General features: G+C 46.4%; 1 protein-coding gene across 2 annotated transcripts; it reads left to right on the forward strand.

Moving 5' to 3' along the window:
• The first annotated feature begins 1,264 nt into the window (after positions 1–1,264).
• ATP1B4 (ATPase Na+/K+ transporting family member beta 4) lies at positions 1,265–15,545 on the forward strand. Of its 2 annotated transcripts, XM_083371941.1 has the most exons (9): positions 1,267–1,804; positions 5,283–5,340; positions 5,501–5,663; positions 9,602–9,730; positions 10,625–10,732; positions 11,543–11,739; positions 12,789–12,845; positions 13,834–13,926; positions 14,229–15,545. In XM_083371941.1, the coding sequence occupies exons 3-9, from the start codon at positions 5,564–5,566 to the stop codon at positions 14,388–14,390; spliced, it is 846 nt and encodes a 281-aa protein (XP_083228067.1). In that variant the 5' UTR covers positions 1,267–1,804; positions 5,283–5,340; positions 5,501–5,563; the 3' UTR covers positions 14,391–15,545. The 2 variants fall into 2 exon arrangements, with proteins under 2 accessions (XP_083228066.1, XP_083228067.1); XM_083371940.1 differs by lacking the exon at positions 5,283–5,340 and having other exon boundaries at positions 1,265–1,804.
• Positions 15,546–16,795: the final 1,250 nt, after the last annotated feature.

Below are 16,795 nucleotides of genomic sequence, written 5' to 3' on the forward strand. Positions count from 1 at the left end.
ATTTAAGTTACATTAAACTTAAGATAACATGAGGGCATCTTTGAAACCACAAATTCCTAATTTGCATAGCACTGGCTATCTAAAGGATGTTTCAGAAAGGATGGATGGATGGATGAATGTTTTGGTCCCTAGGGATTTAGGATCTAAAAATAAAACATTAAAAATAGTATGAGTCAAGCTATTCTCCAAAGCAGAGGCCCCCAACCTTTTGGGCACCAGGGACCGGTTCTGTGGAGAGAGGTTTTTCCATGGACCGGAGGGTGTGTGGGTTTGTATGCTGCCTACATCCCGCGGATGAGGCTTTGCTTGTTTGTGTGAACAGGTTGCTGGCATGTTGTGGCCCGGTACCTTTCCATGGACTGGGGGTTAGGGACCCCTGCTTCAAAGCACCTGAGGGCAGGACAAGAAGCAGTCGATGGAAACTAATCAAGGAGAGAACCAACCTAGAATTAAAGAGAAATTCTCCTGACAGTGAGAACAGTCAGTGGAACAACCTGCCTCCAGAAGTTGAGAATGCTCCAACACTGGAAGTTTTTAAGAAGAGATTGGACAGCCATTTGTCAGAAATGGTATAGGGTTTCCTGCCTGTGCAAGGGGTTGGTCTAGAAGATCTCCAAGGTCACCATTCCATTCCATTCCATTCCATTCCATATAAAGATTCTGTTCTGTTCTGTTCTGTTCTGTTCTGTTCTGCTCTGCTCCGCTCCGCTCCACTCCGCTCCGCTCCATTCCGAAAAAAGGACATTTAGCTGGTGAATTCTAGAAGTTGAAATCCACAGATTGCCAAGGTTGGACATCCTTGGTCTACAGCTTGGCTTGGAGAACTGCTGCTAGTGGAGCTGTTGTCAAACGACCCAAAGCAAGGCAAGATGCTGAGATGAACGCCTCGGCCTTCGATAGCCCCAAACTGGGAGTGAGGGCACATTTTGTGCCACCAGGAACCCAACCAGAGCACCCAACCTTGGCATTGTGCCATGAGCCCCCCCCCTGGCTCTCCTTTGAGGTTCTTCAGATGATCTGTGGAACGTTAGACGGCTGGGAAACCGACCCTGCAGAATCCCAGCCGCTCAGCTTGAATGAGCACAGAGGGATAAATATAGCCAAATCTGACTCCCTGAACTTTCAAGAGCAATCAAACAAAGTCTCCATGGTCCCCTCCAGCCGCCCATGACTGACAGGAACACGTTTGCTCATGCGGTCTTTGCTCTCCATTCAAGCCCAATAGTGTTATAATGGTCTAAAACGGATCTCAGGCGTCCCTAGACAGAATCCCGTTGGGTCCATTTTGTTAAGAGAGATTCTTCTCCTTCCCCATCAGATTCCTTAGCGTACCTCAAAGGTCTTTGATGGAAAGACAGCCAAACTCTTATTCAACACTGAATTGTATGACGTCAGTTCCAGAGTAAAATGATCCCTTTCTTGACGGTCGGCCAACACATTTCTCCTCCTGGGCAACGTCGAAAGAGCAACAGTTGTCACTTGGGACTGGCAGCAAAGAAATCCCCAAGTTTCAACTGTCAGTTTTGGGGTCCCCCCCCTTCTGCCCCCTGCAGACTACTGGATCTGCTTTCTATGTGTGAGGCTGGATGATGTTCAAGAGGAAGCTTGGCTGAACTTTCTGGAGCCAGTAGATCTGGTGGGAAGTGTGGTTTAGTTCTTTAACTCCGGAGTTGGCTTCTTATATTAATTCTATTCCCCCTTCTATATTTTGGGGTTTTTTTTGTTTTGTTTTGACAAAGCAATGGCTGCGAAAGGCACCTCTGAAGCTTCCAAAGATCCCCGCACGAATCAACTCCAAACCCCGGTAAGTTAACCTTACTGGGTTAAAGAAAGTTGATTCTCTTCTGGTATCCCTTACATCGCTAAACTTAACAGTTTGAGACCCGCGCAAAAACTGCACTTACCAGCTTGAGCTGTGCTTAGCAGATGCCCCTGGTTTGGAATATTTAGAAGAAGAAAGGAAAATATTATGGGTTGGGGGTGATTAGGCAGATTGAATGGTTGTTTGTTGAAGAACAGTAAAGCTGTGGTTGATCGTTGTTGTTTTCAATGGGGAATATGAAATCCGGGTCCAAAATATGGCCAGTTTCATTGAGGCATATAATTAACTGGGCCTTCACGAACGAAGAAGGCGATTTGAACATGGTTTGACTCAAGTGTTCTTCCCCGGTGTGCCACCCAAGTATTCTTGGCACCTCAGCTTGCTTTCATGAACCCCCAAATCCTCTCTCTCATTCCCTAGATTCATGCATCAACATTAAACTGCAGTTTGTTTAACCGTATGATTAGATAAAACATAATTGCTGGGGTGTGCGCAACATGTTAAGACGTAAACCACGGTTTGCAAAGCAGAGGGGTTAACCCTTCCTTCCCTGGCCAGATTTGAAGGAAATTTAATTGCAGGAACCTGTGTCCCAAATTGCAATCTCCACTCTTTGTGGGCTGACAGGATTGGTAAAAATTAAATTGATTTTGATCACGTGACCCTGGGGATGCTGCAACGGTCAAAAGTGAAAAACGCTTATAGGTCACTTTTTTTTCAGCCCCGTTGTAACTTCAAATGGTCACTAAACGAACTTGTCATAAGTCGAGGACTACCTATATTCCTCTAATCATCTCCACCATCATCCCTGCATGTATACTTAGCCCTTGTGAGCTCAGCTCAAAATGATGCTCCTTTGGTAAAAAGGACAGTGGCAATACAGGGGGATGAGGAGAGACGATGCCTTGTGGCCATCAGCATCCATCTCTGGGATGGAGAAGGAGGAAGGGCGATGAAGTGGCTACTTGAGGAGGGGGTGTCAATGCAGTTAACCCTTTGAAAGGGCAGCTTCACTCTGCCCCGATCAACAGCAAAAGGACTTGTGGCTTTGTCTTCACGGTATGCTCTTCTTTAAATACTACTTTGCCTACGGAGTCCTTAGTGCTCTCCGAGCTTGGTGGTTTTCTTGCAGACGTTTCGTTACCCAACTAGCTAACATCATCAGTGCTAGAAGGGAATGAGGTTGGCAGAGAGGAGGAGGAGGAGGAGGAGGAGGAGGAGGAGGAGGAGGAGGAGGAGGAGGAGGAGGACTGTTGGGTCCTTGGTGCTCTCTGAGCTTGTTGTTTTCTTGCAGACATTTCATTATCCAGCTAGGTAACATCATCAGTGCTAGAAGGGAATGAGGTTGGCAGAGAGGGGGAGGAGGAGGAGGACCGTTGGGTCCTTGTTGCTCTCTGAGCTTGTTTGTTTTCTTGCAGACATTTCATTACCCAGCTAGGTAACATCATCAGTGCTAGAAGGGAATGAGGTTGGCAGAGAGGAGAAGGAGGAGGAGGAGGAGGAGGACTGTTGGGTCCTTGGTGCTCTCTGAGCTTGTTTGTTTTCTTGCAGACATTTCATTACCCAGCTAGGTAACATCATCAGTGCTAGAAGGGAATGAGGTTGGCAGAGAGGAGAAGGAGGAGGAGGAGGAGGAGGAGGAGGAGGAGGAGGAGGAGGAGGAGGAGGAGGAGGAGGAGGACTGTTGGGTCCTTGGTGCTCTCTGAGCTTGTTTGTTTTCTTGCAGACATTTCATTACCCAGCTAGGTAACATCATCAGTGCTAGAAGGGAATGAGGTTGGCAGAGAGGAGAAGGAGGAGGAGGAGGAGGAGGAGGAGGAGGAGGAGGAGGAGGAGGAGGAGGAGGAGGAGGAGGAGGAGGAGGACTGTTGGGTCCTTGGTGCTCTCTGAGCTTGTTTGTTTTCTTGCAGACATTTCATTACCCAGCTAGGTAACATCATCAGTGCTAGAAGGGAATGAGGTTGGCAGAGAGGAGGAGGAGGAGGAGGAGGAGGAGGAGGAGGAGGAGGAGGAGGAGGAGGAGGAGGAGGAGGAGGAGGACTGTTGGGTCCTTGGTGCTCTCTGAGCTTGTTTGTTTTCTTGCAGACATTTCATTATCCAGCTAGGTAACATCATCAGTGCTAGAAGGGAGTGAGGTTTGCAGAGAGGAGGAGGAGGAGGAGGAGGAGGAGGAGGAGGAGGAGGAGGAGGAGGAGGAGGAGGAGGAGGAGGAGGAGGACTGTTGGGTCCTTGGTGCTCTCTGAGCTTGTTGTTTTCTTGCAGACATTTCATTACCCAGCTAGGTAACATCATCAGTGCTAGAAGGGAGTGAGGTTGGCAGAGAGGAGGAGGAGGAGGAGGAGGAGGAGGAGGAGGAGGAGGAGGAGGAGGAGGACTGTTGGGTCCTTGGTGCTCTCTGAGCTTGTTTGTTTTCTTGCAGACATTTCATTATCCAGCTAGGTAACATCATCAGTGCTAGAAGGGAGTGAGGTTTGCAGAGAGGAGGAGGAGGAGGAGGAGGAGGAGGAGGAGGAGGAGGAGGAGGAGGAGGAGGAGGAGGAGGAGGAGGAGGAGGACTGTTGGGTCCTTGGTGCTCTCTGAGCTTGTTTGTTTTCTTGCAGACATTTCATTACCCAGCTAGGTAACATCATCAGTGCTAGAAGGGAGTGAGGTTTGCAGAGAGGAGGAGGAGGAGGAGGAGGAGGAGGAGGAGGAGGAGGAGGAGGAGGAGGAGGAGGAGGAGGAGGAGGACTGTTGGGTCCTTGGTGCTCTCTGAGCTTGTTGTTTTCTTGCAGACATTTCATTATCCAGCTAGGTAACATCATCAGTGCTAGAAGGGAGTGAGGTTTGCAGAGAGGGGGAGGAGGAGGAGGAGGAGGGTGGGGTCCTTGGTGCTTTCTGAGCTTGGTGGTTTGCTTGGAGATGTTTCATTACTCAACAAAGTAACATCATCAGTGCTAGAAAGAAGTGGAGTTTGCGGGGAGAGGGAGGAAGAGGAAGAGGAGGAGGAAGATCATGGCTCTTGGTGCTCTCTGAGCTTGCTTGTTTGCTTGCAGATGTTTCATTGCTTGACTAGGTCATATCATCAGTGCTAGCCATCATCATCACCCTTCAGCCTTGATGATGTTCCCTTGTTGAGCAATAAAAGCAAGCAAGCATCCCAAAGTCCTCAGAAAGCAGCAAGGACCCCACAGTCTTTCTCCTCCTCTTCCTCCTCTTCCTCCCCCTCCCCCTTCAGAGTGTATTTTTCTGGTTGAGGAGTTGGGGCTGGAAATAACAAAAAATAAAGAATGAAAAAAAAAGCTGCCCCATTAAGTGCTTTGGTTGAAGGATCCAATTATCTCACCCCCAAACACTGATGTAGGTCTGTCTGCCTCATCATTCGGGTATTCTGCAACCTCTTGAGTTGGCCAAACCTCCTGACTTTTTCTCTCTCTCTCTCCTTAAAAAACGTCTTCCCACTTCGAAATGATTTGACAAGGAGCAATGATGACACAATGGAAACTTTCCACTGACTCCAGGAGAGAGGAAAGCCACCGGTGCTTATTTTTGACAAATGGAATATTTTACGGGGAAGAAATGGTGGACCGGAGGGGGCGGCGGGAAAGAAAGAAACAAAAACAACAAGCAAAGTAGGCCAGAACATTGTGCTCATGGTGTGTGTGTGTGTGCGCGCGCTTTGCTTTGTCATCATTCCAGGGAAATAAGGATGAAGAGAGACATCAGCTGGATGTAGAAGAGGAACAAAATCAAGAAGGGAAGATGGGCAAGGAAACGTGGGGAGAAAGGATCAAGAAATTGAAAACTTTCATTTGGAATCCAGAGACCCGGGAATGCTTGGGCCGGACTGCTAGGAGCTGGAGTAAGTGAAATTTACCATTAGTCACTTATTTCTCGTTAAGATAAGGATGAATGTTGCATCAATACTGCGTCCGTGTTTTTATTTTTTCTTTAATAGAGTAGATGAGACACCTAACCTTTACAGTTTAACACAGGGAATCATCCATCAAGGAAGGAATAAATATGGAGAAAAATTTGCCCTTATTTCACTTCTGCAGATATTATTCATTTGTTCTTGCTAAACCAGCACAGACCAGCAATTCTATTACGGCAAATCTTTTGGTCTGCTTCGTCTGTCTTAATCGAGTGAGCGAGTTTACCATACGGAGATGAAAGACAATTTTCAAGGCATCATTTGTGGATGGCAAACTGCTAGTATTCATTTGTGGCTTAAGCAACAAAGATGTTTAAGGGACTGGAGGCTAAAACATATACAGAACAGTGGCAGGAATTGTGTATGTCTAGATTAATGAAAAGAAGGACCAGGGTGACATGATAGCAGTCTCCCAATTCTTGAGGGGCGGCCCCAAAGAAGAGGGAGTCAAGCTATTCTCCAAAGCACCTGAAGGCAGGACCAGAAGCAATGGATGGAAACTAACCAGAGAGAGAAGCAACCTGGAACTAAGGAGAAACTTCCTAACAGTGAGAACAATTAATCAGTGGAATGGCTTGCCTTCAAAAGTTGTGGGTGCTCCATCACTGGAGGTTTTTTTAAGAAGAGACTGGACAGCCATTTGTCCAAATTGGTATAAGGTTTCCTGCTTCGGCAGGAGGTTGGACTAGAAGACCTCTGAGGTCCCTTTCAACTCTATTACTCTATTATTCCGTTCTGTTATTAGTGTGCCGTAAAAATGCAGCCAAATATTGTTTAAAATGTATATAATAAAAGCACAGTTAAGTGCATCAGGCTAGAAACTATGGAATCTTGCTTTAGGCATGAAGCCTGCTGGCAGACTCTGGGCCAGTCCTTCTCTCTCAGCCCTAAGAAGCAGGCAAGGGCTAAAATCCTTCTGAACAGGCTGCCTAGAAAATTGCATGGGCTTATCCACGTAGGGACGTGGTGGCTCAGTGGGTTAGGACGCTGAGCTTGTCGATCAGAAGGTCGGCAGTTTGGCAGGTCGAATCCCGAGTGCCGCGTAACAGAGCGAGCGCCTGTTACTCGTCCCAGCTTCTGCCAACCTAGCAGTTTGAAAGCATGTAAAAATGCAAGTAGAAAAATAGGGACCACTCCGGTGGGAAGGTAACAGCGTTCCGTGCTCCTTTGGCGTCTAGTCATGCCGGCCACATGACCACGGAGACGTCCTCGGACAAGAGCTGGCTCTTCGGCTTGGAAATGGAGATAAGCACCGGCCCCTAGAGTCGGAAACGACTAGCACGCACGTGCGGGGGAACCTTTACCTTTTTATCCACGTAGTAGCCAGGAGTAGAACTAAGCTTCAAGGCACCCTCACCAAAATTTGCTTAGCTTAGGTATTGACGGTGGCTTAATGGCAATTCATCTTAAGGATCTTAAATTTCCTCTTTTATGTTGTTTTTTTAAAAAAAGGTTTACCTTCTTGACCTTTTGAGCCCAAATTAATAATTAGAAATATTTTGGGGAATATTAGAAAGGCAGAATATATTTCCCCCAAGTAATAATGGAGAAGATCTTCAGAAAGACAGAAACCAGCCCCCAGAAACCAGCCCCAGCCCCTCTACCCCAGGCAGAAACTAGGCAGAGGCCAGCTTTTAGAAATGCAGATGTGATCATCCTTTCAGGAAGGTTTGGAGCCAGGAAGCTAGAAGCTGATGAGATTAGGAAGACAAAGACCCCTAAAATCTACATACCCCCACCCAAACAGGAACAGGAAACAACCTCAAAAGCCCCAGAAGGTATAAAAACCCACTCCCTAGTACATGTGGTCAGGGTTTTTTTCCAGAGCCATCTTTCTGTCTGGCTCTCCTCTTCAATAAACTACAACCTTCTTTCTAAAGCAGTCGCCATTTTGTTTATTCCCGGCTTGGACTGGACCCTGATGAAGATTTTTCTTTCATCTATCTATCATCTGTCTGTCTATCTGTCTGTCTGTCTGTCTGTCTGTCTCTCTCTCTCTCTCTCTATAGATAGATAGATAGATAGATAGATAGATAGATAGATAGATAGATAGATAGAGGTATAGATATAGATAACTGTTTTATCTTCAAGCCCTCTTGTGCTGCATATTAACCTTATGAGAGCGAATGGAAGCCAGGATTTATGTTACTGAGCAAAGTGGTTGTTGAGTCAGGCCCTATTTTACCACCTTTTCGCCACGGTTGTTAAGCGAATCACTGCAGCCATTGAGTGAATCACGTGGCCGTTAAGTGAATCCAGCTTGCCCTGTTGACTTTGCTGGCTGGAAGGTTGCAAAATGGCAAGCAGGTGACACCCCCCCCCGGGGTCCTCCAACTATTGATAACACACACGTTTGGATCAACTCATTGTGCGGATGTGGCTCTGGTCATAAGTGTGGGGACTAGTTGAAAGTCCCTTTTCTTCAGTGCCCTTTGAAATTACATACTGGTTGCCAAAAATTATCAGATTTTAGATCACCTGATTGTGGGGATGCGGCTATGTCGTAAAACCGGGCAAAACTCACCGAACAAATGTCTCGCTTAGCCGCAGAAATCTGACACTCAATTGCGGTGGTAAGCTGAGGATTGCCTGCACTAGCTTAACAGTTGCAGTGATTCACTGAACAGCTGTGGCAAGAGGGGTTGCAAAATGGAGCAAAACTCACGTCTCGCTTAGCCACAGAAATTTGAGGCTCAGTTGCGGTAAGTGAAGGATCGCCCTGCATTAAGCTAACCGCTGCGGTGATTCACTTAAGAACCGTGACAGGTAAGGTCGTAAAAGGGAGCAACACACCCTGAACAAACTGTCTGGCTTAGCCACAGAAATTTTGGGATTCAATTGCGTCAGTTGAGGACTACCTGTGTCCCCATTAAAGGGCCCAGGTAAGCAATTCAATGCCTTGCCGGCAGCATCGCCAGCCTCCTCCTGCCATGCCGGTCTGCCTTGCTGTGTTCAAAGAGAGGCTCCCCCCTGGCCTTTCTTGACCCCCTGCCAAAGCAGCTCACAGGTCCAAGTTACAGTTTGTTTCCCTCCACAGCAGCTCCCCCCACGTCCTGTCCCCACGGCCCGCCAGCTTGTTCCCAGAACTCAAAATTCCCTGTAACATAAACACCTTAGGAACGCAGAGGCCAAAAGTCACAGCTGTGCTCAAAGCGTGTCCTGGAAACGCATTTGGGTCCCGCTGGGAAATCAAAACACACCAAGAAGCTTCCATGGGGTGGAGAGACGATTTACTTTCATGCGTTTTATTTTATTTTCATTTTTTTAAAAAGGCCTAGGCTTTATTCTCCTCAGACAAAGCCTTTCAACGGGAGAACAGAATAACCAAGTTAAACCCTGGAGGTCTTCTAGTCCAACCCGTTGCTCAAGCAAGGAGACCCTATACTGTTTCAGACAAATGGCTGTCCAAACTCTTAGCCTCCAACGATGGAGCATTCACAACTTCTGGTGGCAAGGGGTTCCGCTGGTTGATTCTTCTCACCATCAGGAAATTTCTCCTTAGTTCTAGGTTGCTTCCCTCCTTGGTGAGTTTCCATCCGTTGCTTCTTCTCCTGCCTTCTGGGGCTTAATTGGTGCAGGAGGCAGGGAGAAAGGATGCCATTTTCTGCCCCTCCAGAACATAGAACAATAGAGTTGGAAGGGACCTTGGAGGTCTTCTAGACCAACCCCTGCTCAAGCTGGAGACTCTATAGGAGCCGTCCAGAGGAGTTTGCGGAGTTGAACGGCTACAGTAATCAAATATAAAGCAAACAAAACAAACAGAGGTCATTCCAGACAAATGGCCGTCCAGTCTCTTCTTGAAAACTTCCAAGTGATGGAGCACCCATCACCAGGCCATCCGTTAATAGCTCTTCTCTTTCTTTCAGGTCTGATACTCCTCTTTTACCTCGTCCTTTACATGTTCCTGGCTGGCATGTTCATATTCTGTATGTATGTAGTCTTGATCACGCTGAGCCCCTACACACCGAGGTACAGGGACAGAGTGGCCCCACCAGGTAAGTGCTCCAGGGAGGATCTGTAAGGCATCCTTTGAGGGGAAGACACTGAGCGTGTGCAGGGACTTATCTCAGAGCAGAGGGGATATGTGGCGGTGCAGTGGCTAATTATGCCAACTGCCAGCAGTTCGATTCTCACCAGCTCAAGGTTGACTCAGCCTTCCGTCCTTTCGAGGTCGGCAAAATGAGGACCCAGATTATTGGGGGAGCAATATGCCGATTCTGTAAACCACTTAGAGAGGGCTGTGAAGCACCGTGAAGCGGTATATAAGTCTAAGTGCTGCTATTGCTAATTCTGCCCGCTGCCAGGAGTTCGATCCTGACCAGCTCAAGGTGGACTCAGCCTTCCTTCCTTTCGAGGTCGGTAAAATGAGGACCCAGATTATTGGGGGAACAATATGCCGATTCTGTAAACCACTTAGAGAGGGCTGTGAAGCACCGTGAAGCGGTATATAAGTCTAAGTGCTGCTATTGCTAATTCTGCCCGCTGCCAGGAGTTCGATCCTGACCAGCTCAAGGTGGACTCAGCCTTCCTTCCTTTCGAGGTCGGTAAAATGAGGATCCAGATTATTGGGGGAGCAATATGCCGATTCTGTAAACCACTTAGAGAGGGCTGTGAAGCACTGTGAAGCAGTATATAAGTCTAAGTGCTATTGCTATGCTGGCTAAAATTAGGGGCAACTACATTGTGGGTATGAAATAATTGATCAATGGTTCCATAGCTGGGGCCATTGATCATTTGCAAATGGCGTTTGTTTCATCGTCCTTGCCTCTGCCGTATTTTGGGAAAAAGTTGGGTCAACATCATAGGAAAGGATGCTGTGAGGAGGTGGGTCAAAAAAGTCAGTCCTATTCTGTTTTGCTTCCCCCCCCTTTTTAAATTTATTTTCACAGGAGTTACGATTAGACCGTACATAAAGCAGGCATACAACATCGCCTTCAGGATCTCCCAACCTAGTTCTTGGCAGCCTTATGTGGACAACCTGGAGCTGTTGTTAAAAGGTTCCCCTTTTTCCTTCCTCTGTAGAACTAGTAATCAGATGAATTCTCTGTATGTTACAATGGAATAGTCCACTCCTATGATAGAAATAAGAGACGTGGTGGCTCAGTGGGTTAGGATGCTGAGCTTGTCGATCAGAAGGTCGGCAGTTTGGTGGGTTGAATCCCGAGTGCCGCGTAACAGAGTGAGCCCCTGTTACTCGTCCCAGCTTCTGCCAACCTAGCAGTTCAAAAGCACATAAAAATGCAAGTAGAAAAATAGGGACCACTACGGTGGGAAGGTAACAGCGTTCTATGCGCCTTTGGCGTCTAGTCATGCCGGCCACATGACCACGGAGACGTCCTCAGACAAGTGCTGGCTCTTCGGCTTGGAAACAAAGATGAGCACCGGCCCCTAGAGTCGGAAACAACTAGCACGCATGTGCGGGGGAACCTTTACCTTTTATGATAGAAATATGGAAGTCCTAGAACTAAATCCACAATGGGATAATGCAGGGGTCCCCAACCCCCATTTCGTGGACTGGCACCGGGCCGCAGCATGCCAACAACCGGTCCGCGCAAGCAAGTGAAGCCCCATCCGCAGGATGCAGGCAGCACGCAAAACCACGCCCCCTCCGGTCCACGGAAAAACTTCTCCCCATGGAACTGGTCCCTGATGCCGAAAAGGCTGGGGACCTCTGGGGTAATGGGCACCTTCCCTACGAATGGGCCTGACTCTGAAAAGAGAAGGAGTTTTTTTTTTTGTATTGAAAATACCAACGTTGAAAAGCATTGCGGTAAGCATTGCGCATCCACCTTCTCTGCTGTCTTTAGAGTACGATGACAAGGTTCAAGAAACCAAAAACATCATCTGCACCCCGGGCGCATATTTTGTACAAGACGGCGACGAAAGCGCAGTGAAGAAAGCTTGTCAGTTCAAGAGGTCCCAATTGATGAATTGCTCTGGACTTCAGGATCAGACCTTCGGATATTCCCAGGGACAGCCTTGCGTATTGCTAAAGATGAATCGTGTAGGTCATTTTATATTTGCTTGCATCTCCTGGGGACACATCTGTGGAGATTTTCAAGTCATCCAGACATCATGGTTGTCCCAAAGATGCTTTTTTTTTCCCCACGAGGCAACTGGACTTTCTTGTATTCCTTTGAAGACGTTTTGCTTCTCATCCAAGGAGCTTCTTCAGCTCTGACTGGATGGTGAGGAATGGAAGGGTTTATATTGTCTTGCAACAGTTGTCTGCAAGGAATATCAATCCTTTCATTCCTCACCAGCCAGTCAGAGCTGAAGAAGCTTCTCGGATGAGAAAAGAAGTCTTCAAAGAAAAACAAGAAAGTTCCAGTTGCCTCCTGAAAAAGCATCTTTGGGTCTCCTGGGGACAGATCTCGCACTGGGTCAAGTGACGCATGTAAATGGGCATGAAGCAAGGGAGAAGGAACAGTGGTCTTACAGAATAACAGAGTTGGAAGGGACCTTGGAGGTCTTCTAGTCCTACTTAAGCAGGAGACTCTACTATACCATTCCGGACAAATGGCTATCCAATCTCTTCTTAAAAGCCACCAGTGATGGAGCACCCACAACTTCTGAAGGCAAGCCGTTCCACCGATTAATAATTTCTCCTTAGTTCTAGGTTGCTTCTCTCCTTGATTAGTTTCCATCCATTGCTTCTTGTCCTGCCTTCAGGTGCTTTGGAGAAGAGCTTGACTCTGGGAGTCAATTCTGAGAATTGAAGTCCACGCACTTTAAAGTTGCAAAGTTTGAAAAACACTGACTTAAATATTGTACTATCTCAACTTAGGTGGCAGTCTTAAACTGGCTTCCTCTAGATATTGGGCATCTGCTCAGATGGGGAGCTATATAAATTGGATTAAGAAAAAAAAACTTGAGGAAGGAGAGATTGAGGAAGGCTGGGTGAACCGTTCTGTGGCCCCGGAAAACAAAGCAATACGAAGTTCAAGGCGGTGGTAGCTTTTGATCTCATTTTTACTTTATACCTGCTGCAAATTAGAGTTTAGAAGAACAAAGTGTTTTTAAAGGGAATTAAAAAGCTCTTTGTTTTTGCAGATTATTGGGTATCAGCCTGGCTACGGCACTCCAATTACTGTGAGTTGTAAAGTCCAGGTAAATTATCTTGATTTTATTTGTTCTAAGTCCTGCCAATTTGCACCAGATATTCTTGGCAGCCAAACTCTGAGCCAAACCTATCCAACTTCTCTAGTTTTTCCTTGTTAATGAGGGGAGACACAATTTTGGCATAACGGTGTGAGCAGCAAGATATGGTTACCATTTAAATCAGATTTGACCAGCTTGTACGTGAAGCCCTGGTTTTGCTAGGACATCCCTGGAGCTCCACACTTTGTCCTTGACTTATGACTGCAACTGAGACTCAAACATCTGTCGCTAAGCGATGTGGTCATTGAGTTGCAGCCAATTTTACCACTTTTGTCTTTTATTCCCCCCCCCCACTGACTATGCCAAGACGAAGGACCTCCCATCTCCTCTGACTGGCAATAATTTCTCCAGGATTTTGGGCAGGGAAAACTGCTCATCTCTTTCCCCATGTTCCTTAAAACAATTACAGGTGTTTCTTATTTTACAACGGTTCATTAAGTGACTGCTTGAAGTTACAACGGCACTGTAAAAAGTGACCTACGAGTGTTTTTTCCCCACACTTGCAACCCTTGCAGAAAACCCACAGTCACGTGATCAAAATTCGCAGGCTTAGCAACCAACTCCTCTTTACGACGGTTGCGGCGTCCCGGGGGGTGGGTGTGTCACCTGATCCCCTTTTGCGACCTTCTGACAAGCAAGGGAGAAGCTGGTTAACTAACTTGACAAGTGCAAGTGACTCCCTTAACAACTCTGGCAAGAAAAGTCATAACCTGGGGCAAAATTCACTTAACAAATGTCTCAGCCACAAAAATGTTGGGCAGAGTTGTGGCTGTTAAGGACTACTTGTATTCCAAAACAGTCAGGAGATTTTTTTTTTTGGAGAAGGGAAGGACCGTTTTTATATCTGGGTACAACGGCTAGCTGATTTCTATTAATGGACAGGCTGTGGTCAATCCGTTGCATATCTTGACGTCCTTCGCTGTGTTCTGAATTGCAGAAAGGCGACCAAAGTCACCTCCAGTCACTAGACTTCTTCCCAAGTGCGACCTTTGACCCCATGTATTTTCCTTATTATGGCAAACTCACACACGTAAGTAGAAAATGTGTTAACTCCCGGATTAACGTTGTGCAAATGATCCCTGTGGTATTGAGATGCCTTCCAAAGAGTACGTCCATATTGGCAGTCTCCAGATGTTTTGAACTGCTGGAGATATCGACTTGACAATGGTTCATTCAGTGACGGTTCGAAGTTACGATGGTGAAAAAAAGTGCATTATGATCGTTTTTCACACTAACGCCGGTTGCAGCATCCCAGTCCATTATTGCTTTTTGTTGTTTTATGTTGTTCCAAGTCTGAAATAGTCTCGATTGATTGTGTTTTTTTCCCCCCAGGTGAATTACACGCAGCCCTTGGTAGCAATTCATTTTACAGGAATTACAAGAAACCAGACTATGGACATTCAATGCCAACTGAACGGGAAAGGAATTATCAATACCGTTAACAACGATCGATTTCTGGGGCGGATCATTTTCACACTAACCATCAACAGCTAAGGCCAGATGCCCCCCTGCCCGTTTGTGGCAATCAGATGTTTCCTCACCGTGGGAAAATCCAATTGGCTATCGACATAGCACCAGGAAACTCCAGACCTATTTTGAGGGTTAGGGCTTTTGGTTTTCTTTGAACAAAAAAATAAAAAATAAAATAAAAGATAGCTCCCAAGATAGAGTACGGAACTAAAAGTAAAAAGCACTTGAAACATTCATCCTCTGAGTAAACCCGTCAGCCCAATGATTTTTTTTAAAAAAGCACATTTAAAATAAAACAGCATTTTTAGATCTTTCCCTGGTGCGTCAAAAGGGATGGCATTTGGCATCAAATTAAGAGTTTAGCCATAATACCACAAATAATTGGTTTTATTTTTTTTAATTATTCTCCTTTGGGGACATACTTTCACTGTCCATATGGAAGACAGCGAGCAGTTTTTCATGTTTAATGGGCCAGTATGGAATAGCTATCAAAGGACAGCCAAGCAGCCTTTTTCTGTTTTTTGCAATTTTTGAAATGGATATTCATAAAGCCACCTTCAAAAATCTCAATTTAACCCCTGTAGAAACCCAAGGAACAGTTAGCCGGCCTTAAGCGTAATCTTTGACCCCCGCTCCAAAAATCCTGAGCTATTTTTATCCTATTGCTTTTCTGGACTCAATTTAGTGGCAGCATAGGCCTTCTCAATCAAGATAGGTATTTCCTTAAATAATGAGAGGAAAATGTGGTTTTCATGTTCACCAGCCTGGAATGCCTAATCAGGTTTGCAAAGATAACACAGAGGGATGTCTAGGGAGGGACCTCCTGATCCTCCATCTTGATCTTCTCAAGATGTTTGCTGGAAGCGTTCACCCTCCGCACCTTTTTATTCCCACGGGGAATGGACCTCCACGGAAGGCCCACCACACAGTGGTGCCATCAGAATTGGGACTTTTCATTAGTAGCATACTTTGGCCTGATCTCCTGTTCTCGGAACAGGGTGGTAGATATCCACGTGAAGAAAGGGAGAACCAGCATTGGAGTGTACGGACTGCTCTCTTTTCTCTCGTTTGCCTCCAACGTTCTTGTTGCAGCATTTCAGATTGGGAGAGAAATCACTGGGGAGGCGGTGAAGAGGTGGGGGTCTCAGATGCTTGTACCCTGAAATAAAAGGACTGACTTACAGCATAGCAAGGCCTTTTTTCTGTGCTGCATGTGGGCTTACAAAGGCTTGAAGGTTGGCAGTTGAGGGGTAGGTCTTACAATGCCGTTGATGGATTTTTGTACCATGGGACTTGGGGCGAACAAGCAACCCCAGGCATCTAGAAGCTCTTTTGAGGGAAGTTGGGGTCCTCCTCCATTTTATTTATTTATACCCATCTTTATTATTTTTATAAATAACTGAAGGTGGTGAACACAATACACCTTCCTCCCGTTTTCCCTGCAACCACCATTTTGAGTTGGGCTGAAAAAAAGCGACCATCCCAAAGACATCCAGTTGGCATGTCATGTCTAAAGAGGGACTAGAATTCGCCATCTAGAACTCACAGTCTCCTGGCAAAAGTCAACCAGTAGTTTTCACGCTAAGGTGGAACTAGAAGTCAACATCTTCTGGTGATTGGCCCAAAGTCACCCAACTGGCTTTCATGGCTAAAGCAGGACTAGAACTCACTGTCTCCTGGTTTCTAGCCCGATGTCTTAACCACTAGTAGACCAAACTGGCTCTTGTGGCATACAGTCAGCCAAGATTGGGGTCCCACCTTGGAAACTCAAGGGACTAGGAAGTTCTTTTGAACTTCTCCTTGATTTACTTAGTCCCTCCTTAGGCTTTCAGAGTTGGCCCCCGATCTCTTTGTGGGAGAGTCAGCACAACTTCTTACAGATATAACCAACGTTTTGGACTCCACTTTCAGTAGAGATTTGAGTTTTCTCTCCCCCATCCCCTGAAAACAGAATTCCAAAATGCGGCAATACAGGATTTTCTAGTCTTAGTAGAAAAAATGGAGATGCCAGACAGGTTTCCCCAGTTCACAGCCACCTGGGGTTGTTGAGGCCTATCAAGTTCATCTCCTCTTCCTATTTAACATCCAATCTGTTCAAATCAGGCTTTCTCATACCCAGAGCTCCTGGATGTGGTAGGATCAGTTCCCAACACGTGGGAAGGATCCATGAAAAGTACATTGAGAAGGTGGGGGCTCTTTATTGTTTGGCCCCACTGCAAACGAAATAGAGTAGAGCTGGAAGGGACCTGGGAAGTCTTCTAATCCAATCCCCTGCTCAAGCAGGAGAACCATCCTATACCATCTCAGATAGGTGAATGTCTAGTCACTTCTTAATCTCCACTTGATGGAGTACCCACAATTTCTGGAGGCAAGCTGTTCCACTGGTTAATTGTCCTAGAATAGAATAGAATAGAATAGAATAGAATAGA

The sequence above is a fragment of the Vipera ursinii genome (genome assembly GCF_947247035.1).
Source record: "Vipera ursinii genome assembly, chromosome: 12".
In the NCBI taxonomy this organism is placed as follows: Eukaryota; Metazoa; Chordata; class Lepidosauria; order Squamata; family Viperidae; genus Vipera; species Vipera ursinii.